Here is a 16687-nt window from a genome sequence, read left to right as displayed (position 1 = left end):
GCCACCTCTTGTTCGCATTGACGGCAGTTTGAACAGTGGACGTTAAATTTCAGATGTGTTACGACCCGTGGCTCTACCGTTCATTAGATCCCTGCGAAACCCTACAGTTCAGCAGGATAATGCACGATCGCATGTTGCAGGTCCTGTACGGACCTTTCTGGATACAGAAAATGTTCGACTGCTGCCCTGGCCAGCACATTCTCCAGATCTGTCACCAATTGAAAACGTCTGGTCAATGGTGGCCGAGCAACTGGCTCGTCACAATACGCCAGTCACTACTGTTGATGAACTGTGGTACCGTGTTGAAGCTGCATGGGCAGCTGTACCTGTACACGCCATTCGAGCCCTGTTTGATTCAATGCCCAGGCGTATCGAGGCCGTTATTACGATTTCTCAGGATCTATGCGCCCAAATTGCGTGAAAATCTAATCACATGTCAGTTGTAGTATACTAAATTTCTCCGATGAATACCCGTTTATCATCTGCAGTTCGTCTTGGTGTAGCAATTTTAATGGCCAGTAGTGTAAATGAGACTGCTAGCTTCATTAAGGAAATACTGTTTAGCTCTCTCACGTAAGTTGTTTCCTCACTCACGAACGTGCTCCACACCTGTGGCATGGTAATGAAACGACAAAAGCCAAAATACATGTTTGAAGAATTGCATCATGAAACCACTAAAGAGTTTGTCAAGCGACCATCTTCATCCCACCATCGTAGTAACATACGAGCTGTGGCTAGAAAAAATCCGGACTAGTACTGGTGAAACAATAAAACGAATGCAATAAGGCTGAAAGTCGCGTGGCCTGTCACGTGACTCTCGCTCCGCCTACTGCTCGAGTTTCATCTGCCTCCTGCACTCAGTCTGCCCGTGGCGTCTGTTTTAAGTAGTTGACGTTTTGTCTGTGCGTCGGAAAATGTTGAGTGTACAGAAAGAACAGCGTGTTAACATCAAATTTTGTTTCAAACTAGGAAAATCTGCAAGTGAAACGTTTGTAATGTTACAACAAGTGTACGGCGATGATTGTTTATCGCGGCCACAAGTGTTTGAGTGGTTTAAACGATTTAAAGATGGCCGCGAAGACACCAGTGATGACACCCGCACTGGCAGATCATTGTCAGCAACAACTGATGCAAACATTGAAAAAATCGGTAAACTTGTTCGACAAGATCGCCGTTTAACAATCAGAGCAGTGTCTGAGTTAACAGGAGTTGACAAGGAAAGTGTTAGGCAGATTCTTCATGAAAGTTTCAACATGAACAAAGCGTGTTCAAAAATGGTTCCAAAGTGTCTCACAATTGAACAGAAGGAACGCCGAAGAATGATTTGTTCTGACATCCTGGAAAAGATTGAAAGTGATCCCACCTTCTTACAAAATGTTATTACTTGCGATGAATCGTGGTTTTTTACTTACGATCCCGAAACTAAACGCCAATCGATGCATTGGAAAACTCCTGGTTCTCCACGACAAAAAAAAGCACGAATGTCAAAATCGAAATTCAAGGCAATGATGATTGTTTTTTTTTGACATCAAAGGGATTGTGCACATTGATTGGGTACCAGAGGGACAAACAGTGAATCAGCATTACTACATTAGCGTCCTGGCTACCCTACGTGAGCAAGTACGGAGAAAACGGAACGATTCGTGGAGAAAAAAGTCATGGATCCTTCACCAAGACAATGCCCCAGCTCACAGTGCGTTGTCAGTGAAGACGTTTTTGGCAAAACACAACATTCCCATCTTAGATCATCCACCCTACTCACCTGATTTGGCCCCCTGTGACTTTTTTCTTTTCCCTAAAGTCAAGTCAGCTTTGAAAGGAACTAGATTTGAGACTGTTGAAGCAGTAAAAGAAAAAGCGACGGAAGTAATATATGGACTTACCGAAAATGATCTGCAGCATTGCTATGAACAGTGGAAAATTCGTATGGAGCGGTGTAGAGACCGAGGAGGAGAGTACATCGAAGGAGATAACATGAAATTGTAAATAATTGTAAATAAATGTTTTTTCCAGCATCAGTCCGGTTTTTTTCTAGCCGCACCTTGTAATATGCACTGTTGGGCAACGGAAAATCCACGATGGCTGCGACAAGTGGAACATAAGCGACCTTGGCGGATTAATGTATGGTGCGGCATTTTGGGAGGAAGGATGATTGGCCCGCATTTTATCGATGGCAATCTAAATGGTGCAATGTATGCTGATTTCCTACGTAATGTTCCACCGATGGTACTACAAGATGTTTCACTGCATCACAGAAAGGCAATGTACTTCCTACATGATTGATGTCCGGCACATAGCTCGCGTACGGTTGAAGGGGCATTGAATAGCATATTTCATGACAGGTGGATTGGTCGTCGAAGCACCACACCGTGGCCTGCACGTTCATCGGATCTGATGTCCCCGGATTTCTTTCTGTGGACAAAGTTGAAGGATATTTGCTACCGTGATCCACCGACAACGCCTGACAACATGTGTGAGCGAATTGTCAATCCATGTGCGAACATTACGGAAGGCGAACTACTCGCTGTTGAGAGGAATGTCGTTATACGTCTTGCCAAATGCATTGAGTGTGACGGACATCATTTTGAGCATTTATTGCATTAATGTGGTATTTACAGGTAATCGGGCTGTAACAGCAAGCGTTCTCAGAAATGTATCACATTCGAACAACGGAAATAAAATGTTCAAACGTACCTACGTTCTGTATTTTAATTTGAAAAACGTACCTATTACCAACTGTTCGTCTAAAATTGCGAGCCATATGTTTGTGACTGTAACAGCGCCATCTATCACAAAGCGAAAAAAGTGCTCCAACTAAAACATTCATATTTCTTTACGTACTACACGAATATGTAATAAAAATGGGGGTCCCTATTTAAAAAAAAAAAAAGAAAAAGAAAAAGAAAAAAAAACCGAAGTCGATATCCGTTTGACCTATGGCAGCGCCATCTAGTGGGCCAACCATAGCGCCATCTGGTTTCCCCCTTCAAACTAGACGAGTTTCGTTCTTTGTAGTTTTTTTATTTGACGCTTATTTCGTGAGATATTTGGCCCAGTCACGATCATTGGACCACCCTCTATATACACTCCTGGAAATTGAAATAAGAACACCGTGAATTCATTGTCCCAGGAAGGGGAAACTTTATTGACACATTCCTGGGGTCAGATACATCACATGATCACACTGACAGAACCACAGGCACATAGACACAGGCAACAGAGCATGCACAATGTCGGCACTAGTACAGTGTATATCCACCTTTCGCAGCAATGCAGGCTGCTATTCTCCCATGGAGACGATCGTAGAGATGCTGGATATAGTCCTGTGGAACGGCTTGCCATGCCATTTCCACCTGGCGCCTCAGTTGGACCAGCGTTCGTGCTGGACGTGCAGACCGCGTGAGACGACGCTTCATCCAGTCCCAAACATGCTCAATGGGGGACAGATCCGGAGATCTTGCTGCCAGGGTAGTTGACGTACACCTTCTAGAGCACGTTGGGTGGCACGGGATACATGCGGACGTGCATTGTCCTGTTGGAACAGCAAGTTCCCTTGCCGGTCTAGGAATGGTAGAACGATGGGTTCGATGACGGTTTGGATGTACCGTGCACTATTCAGTGTCCCCTCGACGATCACCAGTGGTGTACGGCCAGTGTAGGAGATCGCTCCCCACACCATGATGCCGGGTGTTGGCCCTGTATGCCTCGGTCGTATGCAGTCCTGATTGTGGCGCTCACCTGCACGGCGCCAAACACGCATATGACCATCATTGGCACCAAGGCAGAAGCGACTCTCATCGCTGAAGACGACACGTCTCCATTCGTCCCTCCATTCACGCCTGTCGCGACACCACTGGAGGCGGGCTGCACGATGTTGGGGCGTGAGCGGAAGACGGCCTAACAGTGTGCGGGACCGTAGCCCAGCTTCATGGAGACGGTTGCGAATGGTCCTCGCCGATACCCCAGGAGCAACAGTGTCCCTAATTTGCTGGGAAGTGGCGGGGCGGTCCCCTACGGCACTGCGTAGGATCCTACGGTCTTGGCGTGCATCCGTGCGTCGCTGCGGTCTGATCCCAGGTTGACGGGCACATGCACCTTCCGCCGACCACTGGTGACAATACCGATGTACTGTGGAGACCTCACGCCCCACGTGTTGAGCAATTCGGCGGTACGTCCACCCGGCCTCCCGCATGCCCACTATACGCCGTCGCTCAAAGTCCGTCAACTGCACATACGGTTCACGTCCACGCTGTCGCGGCATGCTACCAGTGTTAAAGACTGCGGTGGAGCTCCGTATGCCGCGGCAAACTGGCTGACACTGACGGCGGCGGTGCACAAATGCTGCGCAGCTAGCGCCATTCGACGGCCAACACCGCGGTTCCTGATGTGTCCGCTGTGCCGTGCGTGTGATCATTGCTTGTACAGCCGTCTCGCAGTGTCCGGAGCAAGTATGGTGGGTCTGACACACCGGTGTCAATGTGTTCTTTTTTTCATTTCCAGGAGTGTATGAAGATGGCATCTGCTCTTTCGGAAAGCTGCGAGTAATGAGTATGATGGGCCGGGGCACTATGAATGTGGTGCGGGACAATAAGTTGCTAATGTGGGTCTCATGGGTGGCGTTCCAGAGATAAGTCCCTGCAGTGGCACTGTCTTCTGTGTCCTTGGTGGCTCACACGGATAGAGCGTCTGCCATGTAAGCAAGAGATCCCAGGTTCGAATCCTGGTCAGGGCACACATTTTCAACTGTCCCTGTTGTTTTATATCAACGCCTGTATGCAGCTAAGGGTTTTCATTTCATTGTAATTTCATTCTAATGAGCTGCATGGTCACTGACATGTCCGAAAGAACGGATACCATCTTCATATATACATGCCAAAATAAAAACGTAATCGGGTGCCAGTGGTTGTTCTTACAAGAGAAACCACACAATAGCATTAAAACATAGACAGAATTCTTTCGAAATTGTTTTAGGCGTTGGCATCTAGGTTGCAGCCTACAATAGTTAGCCTGCTACATTGTACGTGCGTGCATGATGTTCCAGCACTTACAGCAACTTGACGACACTTGTTCTTCTGATAACACATTTATGAATGGTAGTGACGAATGATTGTGGGACCACAACATCCCAACAGCATCCTATGACTCACATTTGCTAAGTATGGATGTAGACTCTCTTTCCGATTGTGTTGTTGCTGTTCCTTATGTCTTCCTTTCCCAGGAATCCTGTAAAAGATGTCCTTCAACACCTCTTTTGTCCATTACTAACGACGTGTGTGGTCCATGTGACTTGTGAACCCTTCTCGCTCCTTCTGCTACAGCCTTGTTCACTTCCCATTCCACCACCCCATCACCACCCCCTCACCACCCCCTCCTCCACCACCTGCTCCAGTAGGATTGTTCGGATGACCGGAATTTTTCTGTTCTCAGTCTCTATTAATGTTCGCAGCAGTGTTCCTGGTCAGTATTAAAGGTTCCATTGATGCAGGAGGCTTCGACAAGGTGTGGGAGATAGCCACCACTGGGGGCCGTGCAGACTTCTCCAGGTGTGTTGCCAGCCATTGCCTACTAACTTCACTCTTGTGTCTCTGTTCTGCTTGAACACATTTTAAAAAGTAGCACTTTGTTGTTGATTATGGAAGAACAAACAAGAACCTTTTTCCTCCTTTTTCAAATTTTCTTGTGTGTTCAAACATAAACATCTTCAAATCAGTTTTCAAGTTAGTAAAAGTAAAGACAACCATTCACTACGTTCAGAAAGAACTGAACAGTCCATAGGCACACAGCTTTGAAGACATTAATAAAGTACCTCAACTTTTGGTCTTGGGTTGTTCTTCTTCATGGTGCAACAGCATGTGTGTAAGGAATGGGGATTGGTTTTCTTTCTGTTAATGTTGTCTGTATTTTTATCACACACACACACACACACACACACACACACACACACACACACACACAGGGTGTACAAACTCTAGGGATTGAGCAATGAAAAGATACGGAACAAAAAAGTCTAGTGCACTTACGTCCGGAAATGCATGGTTTCCATGCTAGAGACCATTTATGCAATCATACTTTGTTACAGAAAAATTTGGAGTAGGTATTAAAATCCATGGAGAAGAAATAAAATCTTTGAGGTTCGCCGATGACATTGTAATTCTGTCAGAGACAGCAAAGGACTTGGAAGAGCAGTTGAACGAAATGGACTGTGTCTTGAAAGGAGGATATAAGATGAACATCAACAATAGCAAAACGAGGATAATGGAATGTAGTCGAATTAAATCGGGTGATGCTGAGGGAATTAGATTAGGAAATGAGACGCTTAAAGTAGTAAAGGAGTTTTGCTATTTGGGGAGCAAAATAACTGATGATGGTCGAAGTAGAGAGGATATAAAATGTAGACTGGTAATGCCAAGGAAAGCGTTTCTGAAGAAGACAAATTTGTTAACACCGAGTATAGATTTAAGTGTCAGTATGGAGTGTAGCCATGTACGGAAGTGAAACATGGACGATAAATGGTTTGGACTTGAAGAGAATAGAAGCTTTCGAAATGTGGTGCTACAGGAGAATGCTGAAGATTAGATGGGTAGATCACATAACTAATGAGGAGGTATTGAATAGAATTGGGGAGGAGTTTGTGGCACAACTTGACTAGATGAAGGGATCAGTTGGTAGGACATGTTCTGAGGCATCAAGGGATCACCAATTTAGTACTGGAGGGCAGAGTGGATGGTAAAAATTGTAGAGGGAGACCAAGAGATGAATACACTGAGCAGATTCAGAAGAATGTAGGCTGCAGTAGGTACTGGGAGATGAAGCAGCTTGCACAGGATAGAGTAGCATGGAGAGCTGCATCAAACCAGTCTCAGGACTGAAGACCACAACGACGACGACAACAACAACAACAACAACAACAACAACAGCTTTTTTTAAAATTTTTATGGCATTTGGATCAAATTGAGCCTTTACTACAAAGAGCCAAAGCTACTAATGATTCACAGCAAACAATTTAAATTTCATAGTGTGGCTAACACAGGGGTTTTTGAGGCAAGCAATATTAACTCAGCTGCCAATTCCACAATGGTGAAAACATTGAGAGGGGCCAGTCTATTAAAACTTGCTGCCATATTAAAACTGTGTGCTGGGCCGAGACTTGAACTCGGGACCTTTGCCTTTCGTGGGCAAATGCTCTCACTCTGGAGCCAGTCTACTGTTGGAAATGTGGAAAGTGAACTGCTTTATTTTGTAAAACATTTAAATTTTCTCTGCAGTTTGTTTAGTGAAATATAAATTAAACATGAATAAAGAGTGCTCAGTGTTCAACTGCACAAATCAAAGTGATAAAACAATTGACATTCCTTATTACAAGTAAGTGTAAAATAGTTTAATGAAGATGTAATAAGGACTCATGACAAGCCGAAAGATGCCTTTGGATTTTAGTTATTCTTCAAATAAATGCCTACGCAAGCCAGCAGGGTTGCCACATCTTGCAAAGAAAATAAGTCTCATTACTTTATTATCACACCTCGTATAATGGGATGCCAGTGACACTCTTGAAGTCTGTGACTGAACTGAATCTCACCAGCGATAGGTGGTCGGTTAAGTTAGCATTGACAGGGGGGCGCTGAACTCTGTTTTCCTGGAGGTGTGGCTCTTCCCGCTCTTTCCATTCGCATGTGGCTCGAAGCCTTCTTGGTGCTGCTTTGCAGTGCTCTACTGGTTAGTGTGCAGTTTTTGCTGTTGGACCGCACAAAATCAATGAAAAGTGGCATGGAAAACCCAGGAAACTTTATCTCTCAAGCATTGCTGGACACCCTGATAAATGAAACGGGTTACCACTGTAAATACAAATGTGACAGTGGACAGTAACAAAAAATCTTGATATAATAATTCATTCACTGTGGATTTATCTTCACATCTCATAGTGTCAGTCGTCTATCGTCATTACTGTTAATGGCGGGACATGTTTTTCAGCATTTCTGCTGACCCCACGGTGCGCCATACATGGTGGTCGCTCATCATTGGTGGCGGCTTCACCTACCTGTGCCTGAATGCCGTCAACCAGACGCAGGTTCAGAGGCTGCTCTCTACCAGGTAAGTGGCAAGTGTCACAGCTGGAGGGCACGGTATGTTGCACGATCCAGAAATATCCTGTCACTAAAAATGCTTGGCATTTAACATATCCGTAAAGTGGAGGTGCTCACCACTGGTGTCCTTGGTAACTGGTGAAGTTTGCAGGTTTTATTTGTTTGGAGTGAGGAAGTCATATAGACAAATGGCCAGAAATTCATTCCAAGTGAGGCACACATATGTGAAAGTGTAGATAAAAGACCTTGGTATCAGCACCAAGCAGGTGGCTTACCAGCATAGCGTAAACCGTATGACTGTGTGGAATATTCACAATTAAAACTGCAACTATCCGTGTCCCTTAGAATGCCTGCAGGCCTCATTTCCTACCGACTTGCCTCCGTGGCAACGTTTTCATTGCTGGCTTGTTGCAGAGGCCATGACGGGGCTGGGATTTCAGTCATCTGTCCCATTCGTGGATGAGGCTACCTTTACAAGAAGCAATGTTGTTCAACCTTCACAACACCCATCTGAAGGATTACAGGGTATAGCTACAGTATCGTGTCTGTGAAAAATCAGCACCAGTTCAGCCTCAGTGTATGGGTGGGGATTAATGGCGATTGCCTTGTGGAACCAGTCATCCTTCCACAATGCCACACAGGTGAGGTACGTGTTCGCTTCTGTGGATGATCCCACCTCCAATGCCTTTGATGGTGTGAGCACTAATGTGGCTGTCACACATGCTGCTCCAGCTCACTGCCTTCACGAATGTGGTGCTAAAACACTGGTACAGACACAACATTCCAATTTGCCTGGTGTGTTCCCATCTGTGGTCAATCATTGAAACCTACACTGTTGAAGACCTTTTATAGTTTACTCAACATACAGGGTGTACATAAAGCCTGGGAACACTTTCAATTATTTATTGCACAAGAACCAAACATTGTACAGATATCATACATAATGTCATTTTGAAGAGAAACCTTGAAAGTTTTTTTTTCATGTACACCACCACAGTGTAGTCTGGTAATTTGCCAATAGTCAGCGCTATTCGTAAACCTGGCGAGTTCAAGTGTGTCTGTGTGTTGGAGTTCATGAAATGGCCTGTCTGATCACCAGATCTCACTCCGTGTGACTTTCTTCTGTGGGGACAGTTTAAAGATCTGGTGTATGTACCACCTCTACCACATGATGTAGCAGAGGTCTGAGAGGGAATATGGGAAGTGACTTCCACAGTCGACGATGCCAAGCTGGGACGGGTAGGGCAAGAATTCGATTACCGTATTGACATCTGCTGGGTCACTCGTGGTTCACATATCGAATGTTTGTAAAAAAAACTTTCAGAGTTTCTCTTCAAGATGCGATATGTATGACATCTGTACAATGTTTAGGTCTTGTGCAATAAATGATTGAAAGTGTTCCCGAACTTTATATACATCCTGTATATATGTTTCTGCTTGGTCTAGTTGTCCTTTTTAGTTTGGTAATCATTGCTGCCACAACCATGTCATGGTCACTGATACCAGTTTTGATGTGGATATCCTCAAAGAGGTCAGGTCTGTTAATTGCTTTGTTGTCATTACATCCAATATATTTCCATCTTAGTGGTGTTCCTAAGTACCTGTTCTAGATAGTCTTCAAATAAGGCATTTAGTAAAGTTTTGCTGGATGTCTTATCATGCCAACAACTAATAAAACTATAATTTTCACAATTCATTTTTGGGTGATTAAAGTCTGCACTGATGATTACAGTGTGATTGGGGAACTTTTTACCATTAGGATTTTAATACTTTCACCTGTGGGAGTCATTTCTTTCCATTTTACACGGATACTTTTGGGTTTCCTACAGCTGCCATTATCTAGATGGATGGAGAGTGTGCACCCCACACACAGTCAGCTACCTGAATAGCAGTCTCTCATGTGTAGTGCACACTCTACAGCTCTCAACCCCTAACCCCATGTGATGTGTAGATGTAGGTGCAGATATAGATGTGTAGGTATAGATATATAGATGTGAATGTGGATACGTCTTGTTTGTTGCAGGGATCTGGCAACGGCACAGCGCGCTCTCTGGTGGTCATGGCCGCTACTTAGTTTGCTCAGCCTGACCACTTCATTCGCTGGTCTGGCCATGTACTCCTACTACTACACCTGTGACCCACTCACCAGCAAGAGGATCGAGAGGCTAGACCAGGTCAGTACTGTGTGTGTGTGTGTGTGTGTGTGTGTGTGTGGGGTGGGATGGCGGGGGGGGGGGGTGAGAGGAGAGTGTGAGTATTGGAGACTGATGAGTGGTGTCAAAACTTCATTTGGACAAGGTCCAAAGTATAGACATTTCCATTTGTTACGAGATCTTAAAGGTTAACAGAACTATATTAGAGGTAGTCATTATTAATGAAAAGATTGATTTATGAATTTTACAGGTTGTTGAGCTGTGTGGCTGTGAATTGTTTTACTTTAAGGAATACAGCAACCAACCACTTCAGTATGTACTGGATGTTTCAATCTTGGGGTTTCAAGGTTTTATAACATTTATTATACTCAACCTACAATTACAAATAATACACCAAGTGAAAGTGCAGCTCCAACGGTTTTTCTTAAAAATGTTCAGTGTGAGCATATTTGTCACATGGCACACACAGTCAATAGGCAAGTTCTTCCCAAATCTTTATCAATTTGTCTGTAGTAATTATTCCAGCAGCTGCCTCAGTCTTGTTTCTTAAATCAGGCAGACCAGCTGATAGCAGAGGCTCATGTATGTGACCCATTGCGAACCTCCTAAGGAAAAAAAAAATCACATGGTGTCAGATTGGGTGAAGGTGGAGGCCATTCAAAAGGAGCTCTTTCATCTCACCCCATAAACCCAATCAGGTGGTAGAGTATGACGTCGTTTAACCAATCACGTACTGAATTATGTTACTGAGGTGGCATACAATTTTGCTGCCAAACAAAGTTCTGTGCTTGAGCTTCTCCCAACTGAGGAAAGAGCCATAGTTCTTGTGCATCACGAAGTACCGATTACAGTTGCTTCACCAAAAAAGGAAGGCCCATAAGCTATCTGTCAGGATATGGCACAAAAAGATTCAATTTACGGGGGGACTCATTGAAACTGTGTCATTTCGTGGGGATTTACTGACTCACAGATGCACACATTGTGTAGGTTCACATATATTCACTTAGGTGAAATGTCAATTCATCACTGAAGATGACATGACACAGAAAGTCTTTGTCATGCAGCAAAACTTCATTAGCAAACCTAGCATGTAAACTGTAGTCTGTACGCTTCAGAGCCTGTAGCAACACCTAACAAGAAAGATATAGTTATAAAAGTGTCGTTAAATGTCATCAGAGATTATCACTGGAATTGCTAATTCATAACTAGCCTCCCCAACCGATTCACTGGGAAAGACTGTCTCAGTCGTTGTAAAATTTCTTCAGCTGCTGCAAAGGGAGCCGGTATCTCAAAACTGATGATATCATCTACAGATGTTGTTATAACTAGGAGGGTTAGAGTGAAACTTAATATGGTATGTCCATAGGACTGTGGTAACAAATTCAAGCATGGCAAACTGTAAAATACAAAAACCTTAGTTCTCTAATCACCATCTTTGTTACCAGCACTTTGTAATGGAAGAGACAGAAAGCAATGCTTGAGCACAGGTATACAAGCAAGACTGTGTTGCTCTTTCATTTGATGTATTGTTTATAATTCTAAGTTGAATGAAACAATCGAAACTATAATTAGAATATCAACAATTATGGAAAGGATATATTATTACTCACTGTAAAGCTGACACGTTTACTTGCAGACAGCCACAGTGTTACACATTCAACTTTTAGTACTCTGGTCAGAGTGGCCAGAGATAGTGGTCAAGTGTGAAGTGTGCTTGCTTGTGTGAATGCATGTGTGTTTCTCTTTCCTGATGAAGACTTTGGCCAAAAGTCTAATGTGTAACAGTCCTTTTATAGTACCTGTCTGCAGATCAATGTGTCACCTTTACAGTGAGCAGCAATCTATACTTTCTGTAACTATACACACTTGATTGTAGTGTCAGAGGTCCAATCTGGAAACGGACCCCTCTGCTGTGGCTAGGCTGTTTCTCAGTGATATCTTTTTTTCTAGGATTTCCAGTTGTAACATCCCTATTTCCATTCAGTGCAGAAGACTAAATTCATTCTGTGCATTATTTTGAAATGTGATTGAGTTTGTTGCACATACTGTGTAGTTGTATGACAATGTGAAATAGAAATGAATTTTTACTTACATGTTTCACCAACTGAGACTAGTTTTAGTAGCTGATGTTCGATATACAGAAGCTTATTTTTTCAGGTTACTTTGTAACATGATGCACTTTTGCTCCAATATTTGAATAAAGTAACAGAATTTGAATAAATGAATTTAATTTTTCTCTTATTGAGCAGTTGAGCAATGGTCATTGTTCATACACAATTTACACTTGCTCAGAATCATCTCAAGTCACTGTTAAATAATCTTCAAATAACCTCAGGGGTGGACTTAGCTTATAGCAGAATGAACTCAGTGGCTGAATGTGCATTGCATTCAACATTTTGTGTGTCTTTACCTTGATCTGCCTAGCTCATGATTCTAGCTAGCTTTTCTGAAATAAAAATTACAAAAACCCTAATTCACGTACAACCTGACAATTGAGAGAACATTTACTTATAAATGAAAACAGGAATGTAACCAATTTTTAATATTTAATTACAAATCAAATCTATATCTACTACAGAGACGTTAACAAAATACATCTGATCAGTTTGATGGACATAAGAGAAGAATTGAAAATCAGTTTTCTGAGAGAAATTTTGCACCTCACTTTTTTCTTAAAACATATGAAAATTCCTCTGATTTGTTTCAGCCACAGGCTGATTTCTCTATTGTTGGTCTGAATTTACAGGTCATACACATTTCATTACATTCTTTTCAGACAGATTGAAATTTTTTTAAATAAAAGAGTACACATTTGCCCAAGAAAATTATTTTAAAATAATTTTATACTTGCCAGCCACTGTGGCTGAGTGGTTCTAGGCGCTTCAGTTCAGAACTGTGCTGCTGCTATGGTTGCAGGTTCAAATCCTGCCTTGGTCATGGATGTGTGTGATGTCCTTAGGTTAGTTAGGTTTAAGTAGTTCTAAGTTCTAGGAGACTGATGATCTTAGCTTTTAAGTCCCATAGTGCTTAGAGCCATTTGAACCATTTTTTAATTTTATACTTAAAAACAAATGACATTCTTCAAGTAAAGCTTCAAACCATCCATGGTAGATTTATATTGTCATTTTAACATATTGTAATAAAGTTCAAGATTTCAAGTACTGTTAATTGCAAATGCTTAAAGTTGTTAATGACTTATTTGCAATGAAATATTTTAGAACTGTGATGCTACATTTATAACTCATACTAAACTAATGTGTGTGGCCAGAGTTCTTTTCACTGAAGATATCATGGCATCTAAATTCTGCAGTTTGTGAATAGTAATTTCTTCTCAAGGTAGCATTCAAACTCCAAACGATCAGTTTTATGATTTATTCAGAGAATAACTTCTGAATACACATTACTATTTCTAGAGAATACAGCTTCCATTTTCACAACATTGTACAAGCTTCTCCAGTTTCATGTGACTGATCACACTGCTTACTTTATCATAACATACTAGTTTAGTAAGCAGAGTCAATAGAACATAAACATATTGTTGACAATGTAAACTAGTACATGCACTATTGATGATTATGTTTCAATTTAGGTACAGTTATAAATAGTAATTAGAAACCTATCTAGACACACTATGCTATACATCATATTATATAATTAAAATTTTTGCAGTAAAATTTTATCAATTTGTGTCCCTTCAAATGAAAATTTACATCAGGCCTAAAAAAATTAATTCTATAAATGTGTTAATTTGAAACACAATTAAATTGTAACGTCCCTTCCCATCAGTTGTAGTGGTTTCTTACGCCAATTCATATTATTTTACATACATTAAATCATATCAATTTTCAGTTACGAGAATAAATGTGAGAGAGGTTAATATTACAAACAATTGAACTAATCTGTTTAAAAGGGTGGATCATACACTCAGTTAAAGTAATTTCCATACATACTTCCTAATATCATAAAGAATAGTTACTGGAAAAAAATCATATGCATGATTGTCTGAAATGAAGATGAACTGAATTGGCCTGTATACAAAACAAGTGTATTTAATACAACAGTCTCACATTCTCTGTTTGTTACATTAAAGTTTCAGCTAAAAGTTCAGATTCTGTTTTGTTTTATTGTGTAAATTATGAAACTTTATATTGTGATTTCACTCCCTGAAGGGTGTTTAGTTTGCTATCTCAAACACAATGAACTTGGATGCTGGGTTATACATAGTATAAATTTACTCTTTAATTTACTCTTGCTTTTTCTTCACAGTTAATTTTCAATGAAAAAGATTTAATCAACTGTAATTCTGCAGTTGGATTTAAAAATTCCTTCTTTATCTTGATGTAACGTCATTTTTATTATGTATCATAAAATGGATGGTTAAAATCGATACAACCTAAACATTGTTGATAGTTGCAGACAAATAATAACAAACTAAGGATTTATGTCACTGATTACACCAAAAATTTTCCAGTCAATTTACAAACATCAAAAAAGCATTCCTCCTCATCATTTGTAATTTACATTCATCAAAAAACTCTTGCATTACCTCGGTTTTGAGAGTTCCAGAACCTGTACAGAAAACTGGAATAGAGATCAACATAATTTCTGCCCTTTTTATTGCTCATGAAAACCACACATTTCATGTTGTACCACCATACAGCGAGACCTTCAGAGCTGGTGGTCCAGACTGCCGTACACACTGGTACCTCTAATACCGAGTAGCACGTCCTCTTGCACTGATGCATGCATGTATTCGTCGTGGCATACTGTCCTCCAGTTCATCAACCCACTGTTGGTCCATATTGTCCCACACATCGACGGCGATTCGGCGTAGATCCCTCAGAGTGGTTGGTGGGTCACATCCATAAACAGCCATTTTCAATCTATCCCAGGTGACAGGGATCATGTCTAGAGAACATGCTGGCCACTCTAGTTGAGTGGTGTCATTATCTTGAAGGAAGTCATTCACAAGATGTGCATGAAGGGGGCGTAAATTGTCGTCCATTAAGACAAATGCGTTGCCAATATACTGGCGATATGGTTGCACTATCGGTTGGAGGATGGCATTCATGTATCATGCGGCTGTTACGGTGCGTTCCATGAGTACCAGTGACATACCTCGTCCCCACATAATGCCTCCCCAAAACAGCAGGCAACCTCCACCTTGGTGCATTCGCTGGACAGTGTGTCTAAGGCAATCCGCCTGACCAGGTTGTCTCCAAACATGTTGTAATGCTATGTGAGCCTCACTGCCCTTTGTTTAAACCAATATGTGCCTGATTTTATACTGAGAATCTCAGTAATGTATGTAAATACTGTAAATGTAAATGTGATTCAAAAAGTACTTGAAGTGAAGTAAAGTGCAGCTGCACAGCAAGAAACTCTTTAGCGCGCAATCCCCGCAGTGATAGTAGTTGTGAATCTTTGAGTATGGACTCTAAAAAAAGACAATTGACTTAATAAAAAAAGAGGACGGTTAATCTGTATCTTGTGGAAAGAGGATGTGTTGCTAGGCCGTCGCTCAGAACGTATTGTGACATTTAATGAAAATTGATATTTTAGTGATAAAACCGAGTAAAGTATGTGTACAGTTGCCAAATATTTATGTATACAAATTTTCTGGAAGTGAAGAATAGAAAAATCTTGTTTTTGGAAAAGGAGGTGAACTTCATTGTCGTCGCTGGCTATCGATCGACAGAATTGTAAGTGTACAAAGTTCACTAAAATACAGGAAAGGAAATGCATTCTCTACAGTTTTCATTCAGTACTTAACAACCTTTCATAATTTCTTAATTACAGTAATTGGATTATGATCTTGTACAATAATATGGTGCTGAACTCCAATGACCAATTTTGATGTAGCGGGACATGTAGTTTGAAGGAAATTTGTGTGCCAAGCAATCTCCTTTCCTCACAGAAAACAGATTGCTGTTTGATCTTATTTACTTACAGCAGTGGTCCCGTAGGTATGAAAAGCTACGAAAACTTGGGCTCAAAGCTATCCGCAATACAGTCAAGTAAATAACAGAGGAGTATTTTAAACCTTAAAGAACAATAACTTCCAACAAATTATAATACATCACCAACTGGTGCAGAAGCTGATAATGTAAGGAGGCAGCAACCAAAATTCAGGTACCAGTTACGACTTCTACTTCTACATCTACCTCTACATGATTACTCTGCAATTCACATTTAAGTGCTTGGCAAGAGGGTTCATTGAACCACAATCATACTATCTCCCTACCATTCCACTCCCGAACAGCGCGCGGGAAAAATGAATACCTAAACCTTTCTGTTCAAGCTCTGATTTCTCTTATTTTATTTTGATGATCATTCCTACTAATGTAGGTTGGGCTCAACAAAATATTTTCGCATTCGGAAGAGAAAGTTGGTGACTGAAATTTCGTAAATAGATCTCGCCGCGACGAAAAACGTCTTTGCTTTAATGACTTC

The 16687-nt window shown here is 41.5% G+C and overlaps 1 protein-coding gene across 1 annotated transcript in view; it reads left to right on the top strand.

The window, feature by feature from the left end:
* The window catches only part of LOC126426635 (putative sodium-dependent multivitamin transporter), a 69971-nt gene that overhangs the window by 21971 nt on the left and 31313 nt on the right, over nt 1–16687 (top strand). The window contains exons 4-6 of the mRNA XM_050088523.1: nt 5428–5543; nt 7969–8088; nt 10105–10255. Of these exons, the coding sequence (XP_049944480.1) occupies nt 5428–5543; nt 7969–8088; nt 10105–10255 (387 nt within the window). The remainder of the gene's footprint in view (nt 1–5427; nt 5544–7968; nt 8089–10104; nt 10256–16687) is intronic.

This window comes from Schistocerca serialis, chromosome 11 (assembly GCF_023864345.2).
Source record: "Schistocerca serialis cubense isolate TAMUIC-IGC-003099 chromosome 11, iqSchSeri2.2, whole genome shotgun sequence".
Lineage (NCBI taxonomy): Eukaryota > Metazoa > Arthropoda > Insecta > Orthoptera > Acrididae > Schistocerca > Schistocerca serialis.
This window is presented reverse-complemented; position numbering and strand designations above follow the sequence as displayed.